Source organism: Cupressus sempervirens, chromosome 10, assembly GCF_028749045.1.
Source record: "Cupressus sempervirens isolate cs-2001-9-10 chromosome 10, ASM2874904v1, whole genome shotgun sequence".
Taxonomy (NCBI): domain Eukaryota; kingdom Viridiplantae; phylum Streptophyta; class Pinopsida; order Cupressales; family Cupressaceae; genus Cupressus; species Cupressus sempervirens.
The window spans coordinates 148519180-148540376 of record NC_143127.1 but is presented as its reverse complement, the minus strand read 5'-3'; the positions used below and the strand labels follow the sequence as shown (position 1 = coordinate 148540376).

The 21197-nt window shown below is 33.9% G+C and overlaps 1 protein-coding gene across 3 annotated transcripts; it reads right to left on the bottom strand.

Annotated features, from left to right (window-relative positions):
- Window positions 1-577: 577 nt before the first annotated feature.
- Window positions 578-20147, bottom strand: LOC149533010 (uncharacterized). Of its 3 annotated transcripts, XM_089804373.1 has the most exons (6): window positions 19535-20147; window positions 18821-18980; window positions 16276-16710; window positions 10621-10701; window positions 9661-10388; window positions 578-1159 (listed from the first exon to the last, which is right to left on the bottom strand). In XM_089804373.1, exons 3-5 carry the CDS (start codon window positions 16568-16570, stop codon window positions 9721-9723), a joined length of 1044 nt encoding a protein of 347 aa, XP_089660499.1. In that variant the 5' UTR covers window positions 16571-16710; window positions 18821-18980; window positions 19535-20147; the 3' UTR covers window positions 578-1159; window positions 9661-9720. The 3 variants fall into 3 exon arrangements, with proteins under 3 accessions (XP_089660499.1, XP_089660498.1, XP_089660497.1); XM_089804372.1 differs by lacking the exon at window positions 18821-18980; XM_089804371.1 differs by lacking the exon at window positions 18821-18980 and having other exon boundaries at window positions 19930-20147.
- Window positions 20148-21197: the final 1050 nt, after the last annotated feature.

The window sequence follows — 21197 nt, the reverse complement described above, 5'->3', positions numbered from 1 at the left end:
TATTATGTTCCAGAGACTCATTTTTTACAAAAATAAAGGAAAAGGTATATACATTTCTCTAATATCACATCCATATTTGCATTCATCTATAGACAATATTTATAAATTTTAAGATGGCCCAAGTGTACACCTCATTATGTTAAAGGCACATTGGTTCTCTGCAATACTTTGTTTCAGTTGGGAAAAATACATGTGTGTGTGTTGTGTTTTTCTATTAATTCTCATCTAAATAAATGGTTCCGTTTGGAAAGTGGCCATTGCATTTTAATGCAGCGGGATTTCTGGCAATGGTGTGCGACAATTGCATCTTTATAAAACAAATCATGACAATTTATAAGCCATTTAAGTAAAGCCAACTCAACTTAACAAAGCACAACAGAAACATGGAAAATCTTACAATTTCATGGATTAGACTTCTGAACCAAAAGAAAACAAGGAGCTAATGTTTTATGATGCATTAATAAATTATACATTGTGTATAACTACCTGTGTGCCTATAATGATTTGCAAGGCCAAAATATAATACAACTCAGCTATTGGGAGGATCAACTAGATACCATCTTTCTGAGAAACATAGTTATTAGTAATTACCTTACTATTATTCACAAAACACTTTACAAACCGTTAAATCTACAAGTAATTCCATATAGTTTACATTTTAATTATACAAGCCATTCAGATGCAGTCTAAACATAACGATTGCAGATATCCTGCACTTTGAGAAGCAGAGCTCTTGTTCACATTTGGCAATTGCAGTGGATTTTGCAGCTTGCAACGTGGTTGCGCCAAATAACATCATCATCTTAAATGCTTCCATTAGCTTATTTCTTTCATGCATCTCCTAGGTTGTTTAGAATGGACCACCTACAGACAACAAATACTAATTTCCGAACAAAAGTGCACTCATTTCCCTATCTCATATTGTATGCATTGTTTGTACTCTGCATTTTTTATTCCCTAAAAGTAACAAGCAACTCTACAATAACTGTCTTCCATATACATCTACACCTAAACGTTTCCATCTGAAAGAAGCCCTTTGGTAAATGCTCTAATGGTGTACAATACAGAATTATCAACAATCTAATTCCTTCTTAAGGAAGCACTGCTTCTCCATCTGGTTTTGTATTTTCCATCCACTCCATATAACATGCAGAAAGCACTGCAAGAAAAAAGACTGTAAGTAGATATAAAATGATACATGATGATAATGAATGAATAGAGCTGTGCCAATATGGATGTGTTAGTAACAAAACCTAAGTTGCAATTCCAGTTCATATCATATGACTGGCATGAAAATAAAATGCATTCAAGACTTGGAAATATGTAAACAAATATGTTGTGTGCAAAACTAATCATTGGAGAAAATACTACCCATGCCAATAATAGCAAATGTCATGATACCAATTGCCTTCGTATAAATCTCGAGCAAAGAAGAAATGGAATATACTAAACATACTTTCTATAAGAGCAATAAAATAATGATGTTGAAACTTTAACATTTGAAACAGCATACATATTGCCAAAGACGGGTGATTTCATGAAGTTTAATGTTAAAACAGATTATTGTACTACTGCTATTGTCTTTCAAGCATAGATACCAGAAAAATATTGCAGATGGTATCAGATTGAAAATTAAATCAGCATCTTCAAAATGTAACCCAGAAAAAAGTTGATGCATTAATAATTATAGTACAGATCAGAAACATTGTGGTAATCATTGAGAATTATTAATAAGTATGTGTTGAAAATAACACTTTTTTGGAAGACATAACCTTAAATAGGACAGATACTTGCAACTGCCAAAGGAAAAAATCTCTACCGAGTGATGTAATTATGAGCAGTGAATTACCACTTATTAAAACACTGGCATGTAATGCCAACACTCGGGGGCCTTGTTTATCACAAACTAGAAATATGTCAAGTCTAATGATGTAATATGGTGCTGAACAAGTCCTCATTCATTTTACCAATGCACACAAAGATTTGTTCATACACTGAGAGAGATATAACATGCTCTTCCATCCAGGGTCTTTTCTCTTTGGAACCTGAGGCACTATATACATGGTCTGAAAAATCTAGACTTGAAATGAGCAGGAGAAAGAATAGATAAAACCACCTAACTTCAATAATGTGATAATGTTCTAGCAAAGGGAAGACAACCAAAGCCTCTCTCAAAGGCTCTAACCCAGATAATTCAGACTTAGCTTCTAGTTATTACAAATTCTGATCACTCAAACTCTAATTGGGCAAGACAAGTTCAAGGGGTTATATATTGAAAAATAGATCAATATTTCAAGCTGGAACCAGGGGATATTGCCAACAATGAAGCTGAACCTGTAACTCATATGGAAGGACCTGAATATAGATGCCTACAATTAAGGATCCAAGTCAAGATTCATTTTCGTAATTATTTTTTAGGAATTAATTGTCTTTCCCAAAACTCCACCTACAAGTTTATAAAACAAAAGACTGGAAAGAGTTTCCAAAAACTATTTATACCCACTGAAAAGTCAGAGGCTAAAAATGTCTAAATTATACATGGAACAAAAATAAGAGACAAAAATCAGAAAATTTACATTTTTTATCACTTTAACAAACTGGCCTCTGTATTTTAAATTCTTCTTGTCCATGTCTGATCTACAACTGTTCTATATCTATTTGTACAAGCTATATACCAAAACCAAATGTTTAGGCTCGTCTAAGGATGCATTTTTCATATCTGGATTGAACTGAGAAACAGATCATGGGCAAGCTGTTAGTCATATTACAAGAAGATTAGTGCAACTATGATATAGGATGCCAACTTGAATTGAGCAAAGGAAAACCTTATATAAATAATTAAATATTAAAATGAAGAGATTTTCAAACTTGGGAAGAGACGGAAGTAGTGTCAGATCCAGTCTAAATGCATGAGGCAGATTAATAGCATATAGTTAAAGAAAGGACACGTAAGGATGGTAATCAGGAGAAGAAAAGGGGAAAGGAACATGTCTAAGTGCTTGGGAGAAGAGGAAGCATGTCTCTGTGCCAGTTTTTGAGATGAGAGAGGAAGATTTCCTTTCCTTGTCTGTTGCCACAAAAAAAATACATTTAAGTCTGGCCATACTAAAGTGTGAATATCAATGAATGAGAATGAACATGTCAAAATTGAGTGCTGAGAGACTGGTGGACTCTAGTAGCATTGCTACCCTACAGCTGGGTCTGTCCTTTATGACAACCAGTCTTTCATTTGTGTTTCTTACAGAAATAAAGTACTTGCTGGACGTTAGTGCATTACGGAGGAAGAAATGAATTGAAGTAAATAAAGATCACACAAGTTCATTAAAATGGGACACGTTTAATTTTCTGCCTGAAGAGCTTGGCTTATTTTTGGTTACAGCCTTAATGTTTTTAAGAATCTGTGTTAACCTTGTTAGACTATTTTGTAATATCAATGTTTTAGAGTAATATTCAAAGGGTTTATATATATATATAAACCCTATTTACATGCACTGCAGCACATTTCCTGCACTGCTTATCCTAATCATTTCCACTATGATTTTTTACGAGTTAGTAATCAGTGCTTGACCTAACTTGAACTAAATTGCTTGTTTCCCAAAGGAGTTAAAAAGAAGAAAACAAAGTTGGAAGCAGGTAGAGCAAGGCCATGGGCATGCATTTCAGGGCTGGAGATGGGATAGATTCATTTTTCAGTGGACAGCACAAGATGGCTATTAAAATATATAAAATTTTAAATATTCAAAGAAGACAAACACAAAAGGGGCGATGTATTTTCTATATTTAAAATATAGAAATCGAATAATCAATGTTGATGTTTGGTAGCTTTTGTCTGATAAACCTATATATTATTATATATGAGATATAATTTATATATATGTGTTCATCGTACATGAGATACAAGTTAATTGTTATATGAGATAAATTAATATAATAAAATTTATATATATATATATATAACACTATGATTAAATTTTTATTATATTAATTATCAAATTAACGAATAGAAATGTCCCATTCATGGGACATGTCTCTTCATGGCTTATTCTCAATTTAAATAAGAGGTCGCTGCCATTTGGAAAACATATACCAAAAATAAATAGCAGTGCTATTACATTTGCAGCGATCCTCAAAAAAACATGGTATCAAAGCTAGATTGCAAATGAAAGAAAGAATAACATTGAAATGTTTGACAGTGCCTTAGTCTCAAAGAAATGCGCTATCATGAAATACCATGATCAGTTGAGATATCCCTGCAAAATGCGGAATCATCAGCTCATCAACGTATATGACAGAGTGTCACAAAGAAATGAAATCCCTGAGAGAAGATCAGAAGATTAAAAAGTAAAGCAATTTAGTAGCTTATATAAGGCTACTGCAACTACTGGTGGATAATTAAATTGAAGTGTCAAGAATGAAAATCTCGATTCCAGCTGCAGGCTATGTTGCAGTGATCTACAAAAGTGTCCTCTTCTGGGCAATGACATTGTTCTTCAAGATATATTATGGAGGTTGTGCAGAGCCTTCAAGTTCACATCTAATCATCAACCCTTGCAGTAATGCCTTAAATCCACTCTCCTACATCTCATCAATTTCTAATGCTCCATGGGCTTTACACGCAGATTTGCCTGAGCTTTCTATTATCCCAGTTGATTTGGTAAGAAGAGAAGCGAAACACGCTTCTTGTTTTATGGAAAAGCCGCAGAAGAGAAATCCAAGCGCGGGGGCTATTGAAGTAGACAAAGTATTGGATTCATCCCTCAAAGCCATGCCAATATAAGAACCCTTTGAATTGAATTGGGACCTATGCAAATGACACAATTAGCGTAGAACACAACATGTGGTATGTCTGACACAGCATGCATATAAGATAACTTGTTCACAATAGAGATTCAATCACCTGCAAACAATACGACGAAACGTTGGGTCCCACATAACCAAGAAAGGATGTCGTAGTGAAATGACCAACCCAAATTATGTGGCAAGGCCTCAAACCGATGCCACCACACATAAGAGGTCGAAGCTATTATAAATCCATTGATGGGTGCACATGGTTATCAAGGAAAAGTCAAATAAAGAGGCATATCATGGGTCTATGTGAATGTTAGCTGTACACGCACAAAGAGTTCATGACAATCAAAGGTTAGCTGCTTTCCAACACTTAACTGCTTACTATGTTGTGATTGGATGGGGCTATTCACCAGAGAAGCATAAGGTCCCACCCCTATTAAAGTTGTATAGATACCCAACATTGCCAAACCATCCGTATCAGCTGACAAGTCCATGTAAAGGACTGTTGAGAGAGATATAACCAAAGAAACAAGATTAATCATCGTAGGTGAAGTGCATCTAACTCCAATATAATTCATACGTTTAAGTTTCCTTATTTTAATGTGACAATGAATTTAAATATAAGGTTCCATAATTTAATGTGATTTTCAATAAATTAAGGAACAATTGATTATTATTCATTTTATGTATGTGATAGTAAATATAACCTTTTATGAGAAACTATTGATTATTTATGTGATATAATCATATATAGCTTTATATGATGAAAGATTGATCCTATCATGTTGGTATATGAGACCAACACCATAGAGATTTAAGAAGTCTTTATCACAAGGTATGTGAGATGTTAAGATCTCCATCTGACCATCATGACTGGATTAATGGGTAATCTCCATATATGTGATTAAAGGTAATTCTTATTACTATAAGAAATAATTTGCCTTGATCTTCTCCAAGAATGTTCTTGCAAAAAAAGCGGGAGATTGAAATTTAGAGGGAGACTAACATCCTATTAGAAGCAACCTTGAAAGAGAGGGAGCAGATAGAGGATATGATTCAGTCAACCTTCGATGATCTTGGTCATATTGATTCAAAGGGAGTAAACGATGTTGAGATAGATTTTCTAGTGATCAATAAACTGTAATAGTCAAGAAGACTGTTATTCGTGAATATACCTTGTGACTATGCGATTTCAATGGGGACTACCCCCTGTGTACATCATGAGGAAGTGACAACTTCCAAATGATGTCACTTGTATTTGCAGAAGTTATTAAAAGAAGACAATCTTAAAATAACTTAATTTTCTATTATGATGGATATCTTACAATGTCTATGCAGATCATGATAGAATTTAGTTTGCATGGTGTATGTTTATATGGTAAGCATTATGAGAATGTGTGTGCACATACCTTACAAACATTTTTTTGAGTACGTGGTGAATGTTATGCAAACTGATGTTTTAGAGGTCATTACTCATAGTACTTGGTGAAAATCTTGCATCTCAACATTCTTAAGGGCCATTACTCAAAAAGCATTTGGTGAATATCATTGATATTCTGGGAGACCAATACTCATGATATCAGACGTGATATAAAAAATTATTGAGTAATTGGTGAATTTTATGTATTTTGGGAGACCAATACTGGTGTAGGAGCACCCACATAAAGTATTTAGGTCAAAGTTTTATATAAAGTATTTAGGTCAAGTTTTATGTATTTAGGTCAAGTAGGTCAAGTTTTATGCACGAGCCGACTTGAGAAATTTATCTTGATTTCGTCATTAGGATAAGATAATTTTCTTGGGATTTGTACAGATCATTGTGGGGTCATTCTTCCCCATTCTATACTGATCTAGAATTTTCTATTTTGTAATAATCTAGAATTTTCCGTAGACCGTCTTAGCAAGTATAAATAGAGTTTTAAGTTTAGGTTTAGGTCAAGTTGGAGAGCAAAGTTTCTGGATACAAAGTTACGAAGAGAAGAAAACTACAAGAAGAGCTAATGTATGTACTGTTCATTTGATAAATTAAAAAGAAGAATTTTATAATCTATCTCTTGCTGGTGCTGGTTCCTATTGCTATTGTGTTTGCTTCCGTTGTGTTTTACCTTTGCATCATTTTTGGTATCAAAGCTTGGGGAAAGCTCCTAAGGCGCTTGGGAAAAGCTTGGGGAAAGCTTTTGGATTTTGTGACAAGTTGAGGAAAGAACCTATAAGACCTAGATAGGAGACAATGGTCACAAGAGGAGATTTATCTCATGATCAGAAGATACTTTTAGATGTATGGGTTTCATATTGTAATTTTCAGAAAAAGAAAAGAGAGGAAGAGAAAAAAAAGAAAAGAGAAGAGAAAGCTAGAATGAATCAAGAGATAGAAGAGAAAATGAGATTTCTAATGAGGGAACTTAAAAAAGGGGAAGAAAATTTAGCGAGACTAAAAGAGGAGTTGAAGAAAAATATGGAAAAAGAAAATAGTGATATGAAGAAACAATCCTTTGAGTTTACAAAAGCTTGTGAAGATGGAATAGAGAACTCAATTGCCATTGAAGAGAAGATTTGTCCATTGAAAGGAAAAAATGAACAAATAGATGCTGATATGAAAAGTTTGCAACAAATAGTTGTTGCTGAACCTGATGATAAAAAGGTTCTTAAAGATAGGAAAGAGGTTGAAGTGGTAATTGTTGATGAGCCTTGTGATGAACAGGTTCATAAAGATGAAAAAGAGGTGGATGTGTTGGTTCTTGATGGAACCAAGAGATGGCATTTGAGGTTAAGAAAGAAAGTGGTATGGCCTATCAAAAGGATAATAGTTGCAACAAGGAAGAAGACTTGTGATGAAGCTACGAGGATAGATAAGGATCAAATAGTGATGAATTTGTCTCCAAGCATGGAGATATTGCAGCATAAGGACATTGATAAAAAGGATGTAAAGGTTCCTAAAGTGAACCAAATTGATGAATTCATATATGATGAGGTCCCATTTGCTTTTTCTAATCCATTTATTGCAGGTTTGCAGGAGTTCTATCTAAGTTCTTATGTGGAAGAGATTTATGAAAAGATTAAAGTTGACTTGGGTACTTCGCAAAAGTACAAACAACAAATACCACGGAATTGGAAGAAAAGAAAGAGGAAAGAAAATCCAAGGGACTTGGATTCTGTTGTCCCCGGGAGTATGGTGCAGGAGCACCCACATAAAGTATTTAGGTCAAAGTTTTATATAAAGTATTTAGGTCAAGTTTTATGTATTTAGGTCAAGTAGGTCAAGTTTTATGTATTTAAGTCAAAATTTATGCACGAGCTGACTTGAGAAATTTATCTTGATTTCGTCATTAGGATAAAATAATTTTCTTGGGGTTTGTACAGATCATTGTGGGGTCATTCTTCCCCATTCTATACTGATCTAGAATTTTCTATTTTGTAATAATCTAGAATTTTCGTAGACCGTCTTAGCAAGTATAAATAGAGTTTTAGGTTTAGGTTTAGGTCAAGTTGGAGAGCAAAGTTTCTGGATACAAAGTTACGAAGAGAAGAAAACTACAAGAAGAGCTAATGTATGTACTGTTCATTTGATAAATTAAAAAGAAGAATTTTATAATCTATCTCTTGCTAGTGCTGGTTCCTATTGCTATCGTGTTTGCTTTCGTTGTGTTTTACCTTTGCATCAAATACTCATGATATCATATGAGATATCAAAATGTTATTTGAGTACTTGGTGAACATCAAATGTCAATATTCTAGGAGACCAATACTCATGATACTAGATGTGATATCAAAACCTTATTTGAATACTTGGTGAATATCAAATGTCGATATTCTAGGAGACCAATACCCGCGATATCAGACCTTATTTGAGTATTTGGTGAATATCAAATATTGATATTCTAGGAGACCAATACTTAAAATATCAGATGTGATGTCAAAACATTTTGAGTATTTGGTTAATATCATGTGTCCATATTCTAGAAGACCAATACTTGTGATATTAAAATGGTGGATATCTTCTGATCAAAGATATCCTTAAAATTTGTCATTCCCAATATTACCAATGATGTAACATACATCTTGTGTTTATCTTCCCTAGCTAAGAGGGAGTGTTGATGTTTGGTAGCTTTTGTCAGATAAACCTATATATAATTATATATGTGCTCATCACACACGAGATATAAGTTTATTGTTAGATGAGAGAAATATATATATATATATATATATATATGATTAAATTTTTATTATATTAATTATTAAATTAACCAATAGACATGTCTTCTCAATTTAAATAAGAGGTCGCTGCCATTTGGAAAAAAATAACAATAATAAATGGCAGTACTATTACATTTGCAGCAGTCCCCAGAAGTCAAAATGTAAAATCCCTGTCCTGTCCCATCCCTGCGTCCTCAGGATGTTTCGGGGACAGGGATGGCCATATTTTGATTTGGGACACATTACCCAGACAGAGGATACAAATGAATATCTTAATTTAAGGATGAATGTGTATAGAAGACATCTAACTTACTTGGATATGGCCAAACAAAAATTGAAAAACACTGAATATTCACTTACCTGTCCAACTTATGTAGTACATAAAAGAAAATAGTTCTGATCTCTAGATATTCTAGAAACTATAAATGATAATGTGTTGGTCTCTGTTAAGGAAAATTATCTCTTCTGATTTGGTAAAAATAAAATCCAGCAGAACTCAACAAAACATTGAGCTACTTTCAAAAGTAGGTATCATATTTCCTAGACTTCAACACTGATCATGAAATCACATCAGATGCAATTTTTTTAAATCTAAAATCCAGTCATGATCATTTATATAAGTGCACCACTCCCCAAAGCTTGGATTTGTATGGAAATCAACAAAAATTGAATACTCACAGGTAATCAGTACGTAGCTTCTAGCTGTGGTTCACTGCTTGGAAGCAAGGTAGAAAATTGCTATTTATTTTCTTTGGAGATTTGGTTTGGGCTTGGGGATCTTTTCCCATTAACAGTACTGTTTGGTGTGATAAGTGGTAGACAGCACTTCATCATCTGCTTCTCACCCAGATCATGTTCATTAGCTCCCTCAATATTTACATCTTTTACAGTGTCCTGGTACTGTCCTGGACCCTTTGAACCTTCATATTTTACAAAAGTTGCTCCAATGCCATCGTCCTTAGATCCATGATTCAGTTGTGGCTCTTTAGATCTAACAAGATCGATATTATCTTCACTCAATAGTGTTTCCATAAATAACTCTTTCAATTTCTTTTTCTTCTCCACAGGCATCTTTCTATCTTTGTTGTCATCAGGGATGATTCCATCTTCATTTTCAGCAGGGACAATTCTATCTTCTTTCTCAGAAGAGACCATTCTATAGTCATTCTCAACAGGGACCATTCTATCTTTATTTTCAAGAGAAATCATTCTATTCTCATTCTCAACAGGGATCATTTTATCTTTGTTCTCAAGAGAAACCATTTCATTGTCATTATCAACAGGCACTATCCTTTCTTTGTTTTCAACTGTTATCATTCTATCCTTGAGAGATGCAATACTGGGACGAGGTGTCCCTTGGACACTATTTGGAAGGCTCATGGTGTTACCTGCTGAAGGCAAAAAGTCTGCATATGACAAAATAAATAAGCAAATAAACACTGAGTCAATGTCATCATTTTCACCTGATAGATTCAAGAGACAGAAAATAACGACATAAATGTCACAAAACTATTTTTGCAAAATGTCTAAATGAAATTTAAATATTACTCAATATTAATGAGGACCACACTCATAAAATATTCAAGTGAATAGATCTTCCACATCAAACAAGTAACATGGCAATAAAACCCATCTTACCACCATTGATGCTAAAAAAGTCTTCATCGCAGTCAGATTCCCAGACTGCTACAGAATCAAAATATGCCTCATCCTTGCTTCCTATTGTCATAAAAATCAATATTGCAGAATCAGTTGTATCATTTAAACATGTCAACGAACTTTCCTGTCTGTAGATTACCCACACGAGAAATGAAGGAAGTAGAGAGAGAATGCTATAGAATGATTTGAACTAGCTTTGCAAGTACATATCAACCTACTTTTTGTTGATCATATGAATTCAATCCCTAAATAATGAAGATAAAATGTATACTCCATGATATATAAATATGAAAGCAATTAAATTCAAAAGAAAACAATGACTACAAATGTTCACTAAACACTTAAAAAGTGAAAAATTGTAGCCTGTTAACTATAAGCGCTGATCCCAAGCATCAAGCTATAGGAATGTGTCCATTAACCATTCACGATGTTTTCAAAACTATTAGAATTTCCACTTCTGGATCTTAGGAGTCTTCTTTGTACCTCAACTACGATTTTATGGAACCTCAATCCTCTAGCAGACTGTGGGAATTTTTTCTGTTTTTTTCCAATCTGTACCGATAAAAGACAAAAATTCTTATTAGATGTACGATATACTGATGGAATGGGACAAAGGTCATTGTTACTAATGGTAATTATGAATTGTAAATTATATTCATCAAAGAAGCTAAAATCTGAGGGTTCCTAGCTATTTGTTTCCAAATTTTCAGGGTCAACCATTTGGGTGTAAAGCACTAGAGGCTGGCCATTGAATTCTCTCATGCTACCACTGGACACAAGCTAAGACTTAGAAAACAACAAAAACAGTGCCAGGATGGATTGCACTAAGATTGAGATCCCACGGCTTTACATGAACAACAGTGCCAGGATGGATTGCACTAAGATTGAGATCCCACGGCTTTACATGAACAATCTACAGATGGCAAAGTAGCCAGATGCACTTCTACCCCTCCATAGGCACACATATCCCTGTATCCATATCAGATACCAGTATGATACGGCATGGATACACGTCGGATACTGTACCCACACCTTCCCAATAAACTTTGACATTGTTGGATACAATGTGATTTGATTTTTTCTAAAATTTGAAGTTAACCTTTTGAACTTAATTTTAAAAAACTTCAATCATGCAATTCTTTTTAATATTGCTTTTGGTATAAACAAAAGTTAAAACTGACACCAAATGAGGAAGACAAATGAAATGTTTTCCTATTACAGTGACCTATCTGCTTAGGCTATCTTCCAATGCAATTCTACTATAATCGCATATTGTAAATTGTTAACTCAACTCATAATTATATAGATGAGCAGCGTTGGAGTCGTAATAACAAACTATCAACATATGAAAGTATTTTCAAATGTGTTCATGCAGTTTGGCCATGCTGCTTGTTAAGAGGACTTCTAAGTTTTCTCAATCCTTGCTGCTGGAAATTGAGTAGTTTGGCAGGCAGTATTATATTATAATCATTCTGGGAGGTCACAGGCTCCTCCCTGCAGATACAAAAAACACTCAACCAGAAAGAAGCTAGAACTAGTAAATCAGCTGTTTGTTACAAGCGAGAAATGGGCTTTAAATCTTAGTCATCAATCATAATTAGTTTGGAGAGATAAGAGATTGTCTTTTTACCTTTGGAAAGCTATGATAAGCATCTGAGAAGGAATTATCCTTTGTCTTAGAGAAATATTGCACACCACCATCTGGTTATGCAGCACATATATGATTGTAACATCTGTGTAACAAGCTAAGAACCCTCTTACCCACATCTAGTAAGCCTAATGAGACCCTTAACTAAATTGTTACTATTGTGCATATGCAAGTGAGAACAAACAAGAAAATCTTGAAAGGAGCATTTGCATGGATCAGGGTATGACCTAAATTGGAAAATAAGGCAATTTATCAATTTCCTAAGATCATGGCATGAGTGGTTTCTCGAGGAAACAAATCTTCCAAATTGAATGCTTTTTTTCTTGAAATTCCGCCCTGGTTAAATAGCATGGATTTTGATGGGCAAATGCTAAGGCAAGAGACTGGGCCATGCCTTTTGTTTGAAAAAAGATGATTAAAGCTGCCAAAATGGACATAGGAGTAACCTACAAAAAGTAATAAGAAAATCATTTGCAGATTGGATACAATTATGACCTTAATTGAACAGGTAAGAACAGTGATAGACAGTAGAGTCTTGCACTCGCTAGATTATGTGTTTCCAGCTACATTCATAAATTTTAATCCTCTCTGGTTGCAGCCAGAGTCAAGGAAGGAATCAGATGATACAAAAGTAGTGAAAGAAAAATTTGTAATGTACAAGAAGCACATATAGAGAAAAATTCACTTAAACACAGACATATGTGTGCAACTGCAAATGCAATTGACCACAATTTCTTAAGCTTGGAATTAAAAATTCCATGACATTTATGGGAAGGTAATTAGCTCGTTTGTTTTTCTTTTTTGGGGGTGAACAAGATTGAATATGACAAACTGAACAATTGTGAAAAGTAGGAAAAAAACCGAAGTTGTGAAGTTTTGTATGGAAATGAATACTAAAACTACTGATCACAAAACTCAAAATGGAGGAAAACAAATATTGTGAGAACTTTTTATGGATGTTGTGGATATATTACATTTCTGTTATCATGCTATAATTTTCAAGGTTCAGATTTAGTTTATCTTGGCTAGAGATACTTTATAGTGAGAAATACAGCCTTTTATGATAAGAAATTTTCATTGCATTTGGGTGGTATACTCGAACACAGAAGTCAAACTAGCTGTTTCTAGTCAATCTAAGTCCAAACGTAAGTTCATATTGATGCATGGAAAGCCTGTAAGAGTATACTTGACTGTATTACCAGAAGCCGTTAATATTACAAAGTACCATAACATTTTTTTGCCATGGAACAAGAAGTATCCAGCTAATACTCAGAAAGCTCTAAAAATCAGTTTGTTATGTCCATTTATAAATTATAAATAGAAGGCAAATCCCTCTTGATGATCAAGTCAACAAGTTAATGTTTTATTTATTAGCCTAGGGAGAATTTCCATGTCACCCCTTTCCATTTTCCTCTATATCCACCAGATGTAATATTAGTCAAACCGTGATTTTGAAAGGTTCATGTGCCTTATATAGGAGCAAAGAGAAGATAAAGAAAGTGCAAGTTCCCTAAGACTAATCTATAATAAACTCTGATTTTGTATCCTAATATCATACAATTTTCAGTCATATGGCATATCCTATCTAGAAGGACAAATAATCTTGCAATTATTTTGTTGATAGTAAGAGCTTTTAGGAAAAACTGTTTATGTTTCTTTACATCAACATTTTGGATCATATGCATGCTCCATCATTAGGACAAAAGAAAATGATAATAGTATTACCAAAATATCACAAACAGAGAGCCAAGATATACTAAAGACAATGACAAAATCAGTGAAGAATGATGGGGGCGGGAAGAGGCAAGATATGCCATGGAAACTAAGGGTGAAAGATGAGGTCGAGCATCCTATTATCATGTACTTTCATCTTGATGATGGATTACGAAGTGTGATCTGAAATATTGATGTAAAGGAACCATACACAATTTATTCCAGAAGCTCTTACTTTCTAATAGACTATAAAACCCTCATGTTCACTAATTATTTTATTTATTTCTTACTTTTTTATTTTCTATTTGCATTTGTATGTCTTTTTGTTAAGATAGGAGGATTTAAAGCACTTCAAATATCAAAAAGGATGAAATATGCAGCAAAACGGGGATGGGGGTACTTCAGGTACTTGGGTAATCATATAACAATGGCATATTGCAAATGATAAACTTCCAACTCACAAAGTGATCAAGTTTACTGGTAATCAATATTGTATCAAAGTTTCAAAATGATTAGCTATTGAACTAAGCTTGACAAACAGCAAGCTGATATGCAAACGAAAATCAGAAATCTTAATCAAGGTCATTAGCTATGATGCTCTTCATTGAGTTCTCACTGAGTATCGGTAATTGTGTATGTGTACCGAGTCCTTGGTACGTGTGCCAGGAATATGGTACAAGTACCTGTGCAACTATGGCAGCGAATAATGCAATCCAATTAGTGCCATGATTTGCTTCTAAGGATAGGTTTGAACTTTAAAACCCTAATTGTAAATGGGCACATGACATGCACCACCAAAATTAAATGATGCCAAGATAAAATTTTCACATATGCAGATAATGGCTAGTAGGATATGAATCTGGATTTAAGTTTGACAATTTCTAGCTTTTATAGAGCATTTATAGAAGTGCAGAGAAAGCCACAGTGAAGCCTGTAAGATAATAACATCATAGAAGTGGACATAGTAAATATTCAAGCCTTGAGGAAGAGTTAGCGGCCATGTTAAGAAAAGAGGACATGATTGAAAAATTACTGGATAGGAAGATATACAGAAACTGCAAGATCTTGAAACTCAGTAGATAACATGAGAAATTCCTGGATGGAGATGGCTTTCTTGCACTCCAAGATGCTGGGATCATGGATAAACAGGTTATAAGAACTTCAATAGTGAGGATAAGGACTACTTTTGAAGCTGTTGACATTTAATAATGGGATACATTAAAGCAAACAACTACATACAGGCTGAGGTTAGTGTTCTTTACACACACATTTCAAGCATATGAAAATGCAAAGCTACGGTGAAGCTGACCGGTATCAAGATTGATTTACTACCTATCTTAGATTGTAGATTCTGTACATAAGGGCAGGACAAAATGTAGCACTTGGAAAGTTTGCCCTAACTAAATGCACTAATTCATAATCAGTGACACAGGAAACCCAATAAGATCTAGAAAGTAGCTGAATGGTGAGACTAATGTTCCACTTACATTACATATTATTGGGTTTTCTTTGGCATCTACTGAAGTTATTAATAGTATAGATTGAATTTCAGCTTGTTCTCTGCTTTGACCTTCGAGAAAGACAAATGATTTGTTTCTCTGTTAGGAACAAACTACCTTTAAGCAGAAATACTGTTGAAATCTGTATTGTAGAAAGTGCAGAATGTCCAAGGTATAACAAGATATAGACAGTTGAGTTTTGTATAGTTTACTAGTGAAAATCTCGTTCCCAAATCATAATGTAATGCCATATCAAAATTCTTTGATGGTAGCTTGAGCTACTATTGCTTGTATACTGTATTACATAATTCTTGAACTTGAAACTAATTTTAATATTGAATATGGAAAATCAGAATCTTAGAAATTGGTTTTTTTCTGTGAGGGAGGAAAAAGCCAGTAGAAATACTAATGATTGATAAATTGATCTTCTGTTTAACATGTGCTTCTTAATGGTTGAATAGTCATAATGGGGAGCTCATGTCAGACTTGTTGAAATTGCGACATCTAAAATATTAAATGAATAGGGATTAAACTCTAGCATGGCTCATCTATTGGCAATCAACACTATATCCTAGTTCAGGCAGACATAAAATTAAGATAAAAATACACTTTCCAATTATTTAATAAATTAGAAGTGAAATGCAAAAAAATATCTTCATCTCATAAACAATTATGCATGTCAGTCTGAAGATACAAATGCAATAATATAGGATATTTCAATAATTGCACAATTTACAAATTCCACAAAGACAATGAAGGAAACATGTGCAGTACCATAGGATTCTGATTTTGTACGAGCCCTTTGAATCTCAGTGACATTGAAATTGACACTTGCAAATTCAGCTTTGCCATTTGTAGTAGACATATCTGAACCCATGTGCACAAGATTATTTATGGTGGTCTCTGCTGAAGAATACCTGAATCCATTGATTTGTTCTTTGTTTATGTTGCTATGAGGAGCACCTGGAACAGGAGAAACTGTTTTCCCCCACCCTTTTCTTGATTTGGAAGACTGATTTTTATCCTTTATTTTTTGTTTCCTTTTGTGAGGTGAAATACAGTTTCCCATCCCGTGTAAACTTATATTGTTTCTATAGTACAAAAAATAAAGCTAATTCAAATACCAAAACAACTAATTTTCTCCAATAAACTTGCCAAGGTCACTGACTGAAGCATCTTTTTCAATCAAAACCATGCTTTGCCCGATACCTGCATTTCATGAGATACATATGTTCAGATACTGCAATTTAACAATGCCTTTACTTGCAGCTAAATAAAACCTAGTTCGTTGATTCTATAAAATCAAATCCTTAATTGTAAAGACACCAAAAAATCGGAGGCACAAGAACTCTGCTATTTAGAGCCTCAGCATTCTACCTTTTCTTGCCAATAATAACAGCAAAACATGTGTAAAATAAAAATTCAACAACCAAGTGAAGCATAACATACTAAGAAAGCGAATTAAGTACCACCATTGATTTTTAGATAATAGTTATATATCCTATATGATGGGAACATTTCATAACCAAGCTGTAAAATGCATATATTTTAGCTCAAGAGTAAATTTGTCAATGAGAATAATTATTGAATCAAGCATAATAATTGATATGTAATAAAAAGCCTAAAATACAGAGGAATACTGGAGTTGGCTAACTAGCAATGGCAGTGAAGTATAATTTGCTTTACATAATCTCGTGAACAAAAAATAATGCATTACGGAATGTTAGAAACCTCCAATCATAAAGTATAAGGAAAAATAAAATCCTGTATAGGAGAAAAACGCAGGTGCCTCTTTTACTGCTGTTGTGTTTTAGAACTTGTGCAGCATAACATTTTTCAGCCAAGTTTTAGAAAAATAACACTGCATTAGCATATAACTATCCACAATGAAGATCTGTAACCTATAACCGAATAATGGGTATTCTTATATTTTGTGTACCACTTGTATACAGTACCCCAGCGGCAGCTTTCAGAAAGGGCCAATAATATTTCACTGGAATCTTGAAGTCTTTCATGCTTTCCCACAAAGGCTATTTGCAATGCGCATAGAGAGTTTAGCGCTAAAAATTCTCAGGAAACGCAAAGAAGACCATAATATTTTGATCGCTAGTGACATGCGGGGGTCATATTTGGGCTCTTAATTGTATACATGTGAAAATTCGGACAACTATGAGTTTTCGTTACTTAACTGAGTGTTTTTCAAAAGTCCAAAAATATTGGAAAATTATCGACATGGAAACATTACAGGGTTCAAGATTCGAACAGAATGCAAATTTAAATTAAGAAATATTTAAAAAATTTAAAAGTCGGATAATTTCAGAAAAAAAGCTAATAAGTTAAAAAACCCAATGCAAATTTAAATCAAGAAAAAAAAAATTTTAAAATAAAAGTCGGATAATTTTAAGAAAAAGCTAAGAAGTTAAAACTGAGGTAGCATGCTCTGGAACGTATGCGTCACGAAAAGTAGCAGAAACCCTCAGAAGTCATTAACATTCTTTCCAGAACAGATGATAGATTAATTAGTATTAATATGCTTCATTAATATCCAATAACAAGTACGTTAGAGGCGCATACTCATAGTAGCACAACACTCCAGTATCAAAGAGCTGTCCTAAAGCTTACGAAAACCTAAAAGCCTTGTCTTTCCAGAAGAAATAGTGTCGAGACAGTCCAGCAAAGGGCTCATGAGTACGTTTCGACCTCGATCGTAGATGAGTTGTCGAGCAGAAAGTTTCTGCGGGGCGTTAAGGAATATCTGTAGGGAACTGTAAGAAACTACAATTGTATCAAAAGCTTTCCGTTATGGTTAATATGTCTCAAAGATTACAAAATATTTCTGATCGATGAAGATCAAAAATTTCACCACGGTATAGGTACACTTTCACACTCAGAGGAAATTTAGAATCGCTTAAGCTTTTCCGTACCAGAATCGTTGCAGTATGGCCTAGACACTAATTGGATGGCTGACTGACCGGAAGAACATACACATTGATCTGCTGCAGCAGCATCGTCACAATAACCCTGAAACCGTTCAAGCTTTTCATTTGCATTATGAGGAACGGAAATAATGAAATCGATCCAGAACCGTTCAGCTGGCAAAATCTTTGCAATAAAAACCTATAAAATAACAATAAACTTTACATGATCGTATGAAGAAAGCTAAATGGTATAATCGTTCCAGAATCGTTCAGCTGGCAAAAATATATCTCAATAAAAGTCCATAAAAATCAATGAAATTTACATGATCGTAAGAAGAAAGATTTGGCACACGTAGGGCAAGTCGCCACTAAATATGTTCAAAATATTTAGAGTCAATTACCTTGAAACAGAAAGGAAAACATTAAGGTCATTTCGTAGCAGAGGTTTTAGAATAAAAATCCTCTAAAATGAAAAACAAAGAAAAGTAGAGCTCTTTATTCGTGGAAGTCTGCACTGCCACTCGAAAGATTCTGTCAAAAAAATTCGAAAGAACAACCCCCCTGTAAAGCAAAACAAAACAAGGTCAAATTTCTTTAATCTAGTAACCCGTTTTTTAAAATAGGCGACAATTTCAAAAGAGAATTCTAGAGAATAACATGCTTTCGCGAGGAAAATTAAGAGAAGTAGAGTTCTTTTATTTTTACAAGCAAGCATCCTCAAATAGGCAGCGACTCCACTTTAGAACTAAAATAGAATAACAATCAGATTGCATTCATTTACTCCGACTAGACCGCAATCGAGATAGAGGCGATCATTTCAAAAGAGAATTTAATAACAACAATCTTTTAATAGGAAAGGCCTACAGAGACAATTGCCGAATCGTTTTTCGCTGTAATCAGTAAATAGGCAACTGTTCCCTGGAAAATTTACAAAAGAAAAAAACGAAACGGACAAAACTTTGAAAGGTAAAAAGGAAAGAAAAACGCAGCTCTGTAACGATATCGCCCTGCACTCTTAACAATCCCTATTATTCCCTCCGTCCACAACCAAAGAATTGAAATAAAAATACATTTACAGCACACAATCAGGAAGAACAGCAGTAAATGATTCTTACTCTTTTCACAACCTCTGAGGCAAACAAAATCTCCAAGCAATCAAGTTTATGATAACTATCTGCAAATATTTCATCCTTACATATCCGGCCACCACAGACTGACTCGCAAAGGCCCGGCTACATACCGCAATTAGTTAAAACAGTAGTCTGACCAAACCGTACAATTAAAGGCTGTTCCAAATCACAGCAGCTCATAATTACAACTAAAAAACGAGATTTTTAGTGCTTTTGGAGGACTCTCCGCTCGAAAATCTTATGATTTCGTACAAATTCAGTTAGTTTCTTCAGAACACGCCTGACGATAGCACTGACAGCCTGCAATGAACGCTATGGCAGACAGAAAAATTCAACTACACTCCAAAAACGACAGGGAAGCGGAAAAAAGGTGGAAATACCGTCATCCGACGCCAAATTTTGCGAGGACACCACCGCTGGGATCATATTGTCCAGATTCGCAAGGAATCGAGGCTTATTTGAACTGAAAGCAAAGCAATTCAGGCGGATTCGTTTAAAAAATTCTTGCGAACCGCTTTATTCTATGCTTATTTTGCTGATTATGCAGTTTTGCTCTTTTCTGGTGACTTGCTTTCACCGGCTCTCATGTGCCGACCACATTGTCTGCAACATTCTATGGATGTGAATAATCAGCTCCCCCCGCTGTACACGTGGCGGTCTTTAACCGGTTTGACTTGTTTTTGATAATTGTATAGAGATTTAGTTAAAACAAGTTCATCAGTTAGAAAGTCCAAAGTCCGTTAAAACTGAAGATAATTCTAAATGCAATATAATAGACATGGTAGTTTCAAAAGTAACTCGGTAGATATTTGAGGATTAATGTTTGGTTTCCATTTCTTCTATGGGTTATTAATATTTGTATATTAATGTCAACATAATCTCTAGAAATGTTTTAGTTTTGATTGTATGATTCAATTGTTCAAATGTAAAAGTCAATATTTTACAATTTAAGTTATGTCTCTATACAACAATTAGATTCAAATAGGATTCATGCAAATGTGAATGCTATTTGTAATTTCATGAATTCTCTTTCATTTTCATGGTAGATCATAAAGTGTGATGAATATCGGTGTTCAATTTTTTTAAATACAATCGAATTGAGAAACATAATATTGATGATTATTATTAGATTTTCCGTATGTCAATTTTGACCTGAATTAATATATCTTATTAATATTACAAAATTTTGAACTTTCTTTACACACATAGTAGTCATGTAAATATCAATGTTATTTACAATTTCTTGAAATCTCTTATTTTGATGATAGAACACATAGTGTGATAAGAAACATTAATGCTCAAAAAGTTCCAAATACAATCAAATTGATGAATATAATATTGATGATTAGTACTATAATTTTTTAAATATGTCAAAAATGTGATCGCAAACGTTGATACTCAAAAAGTTTCAAATACAATCAAATTGAGGTATATAATATTGATGATTAGTACTATATTTTTTAATATTTCAAATTTGTTGTGAATTAATATATATTAATATTTCTCCATTGATGAAATTTTAAAGGAATGTTTACATGAATGTTTATTTATAAAGATTTAGGAATAAAGAAAACTAATTAGGATGAGTAGGGAAGAGATTCTAGTGGTTGAGTGTGTACCAATAGTTGTGCCAGTGTTTGTTGATTCA

Coding starts and splice junctions, on each gene's coding strand:
- LOC149533010 (XM_089804373.1), bottom strand. CDS start 16,570: ATGGGAAACTGTATTTCACCTCACAAAAGGAAACAAAAAATAAAGGAT. Junction 10,702..16,275: donor TACAAAATCAGAATCCTATG/GTACTGCACATG, acceptor TTATGACAATAG/GAAGCAAGGATGAGGCATAT. Junction 10,389..10,620: donor CTTTTTTAGCATCAATGGTG/GTAAGATGGGTT, acceptor TGTCATATGCAG/ACTTTTTGCCTTCAGCAGGT.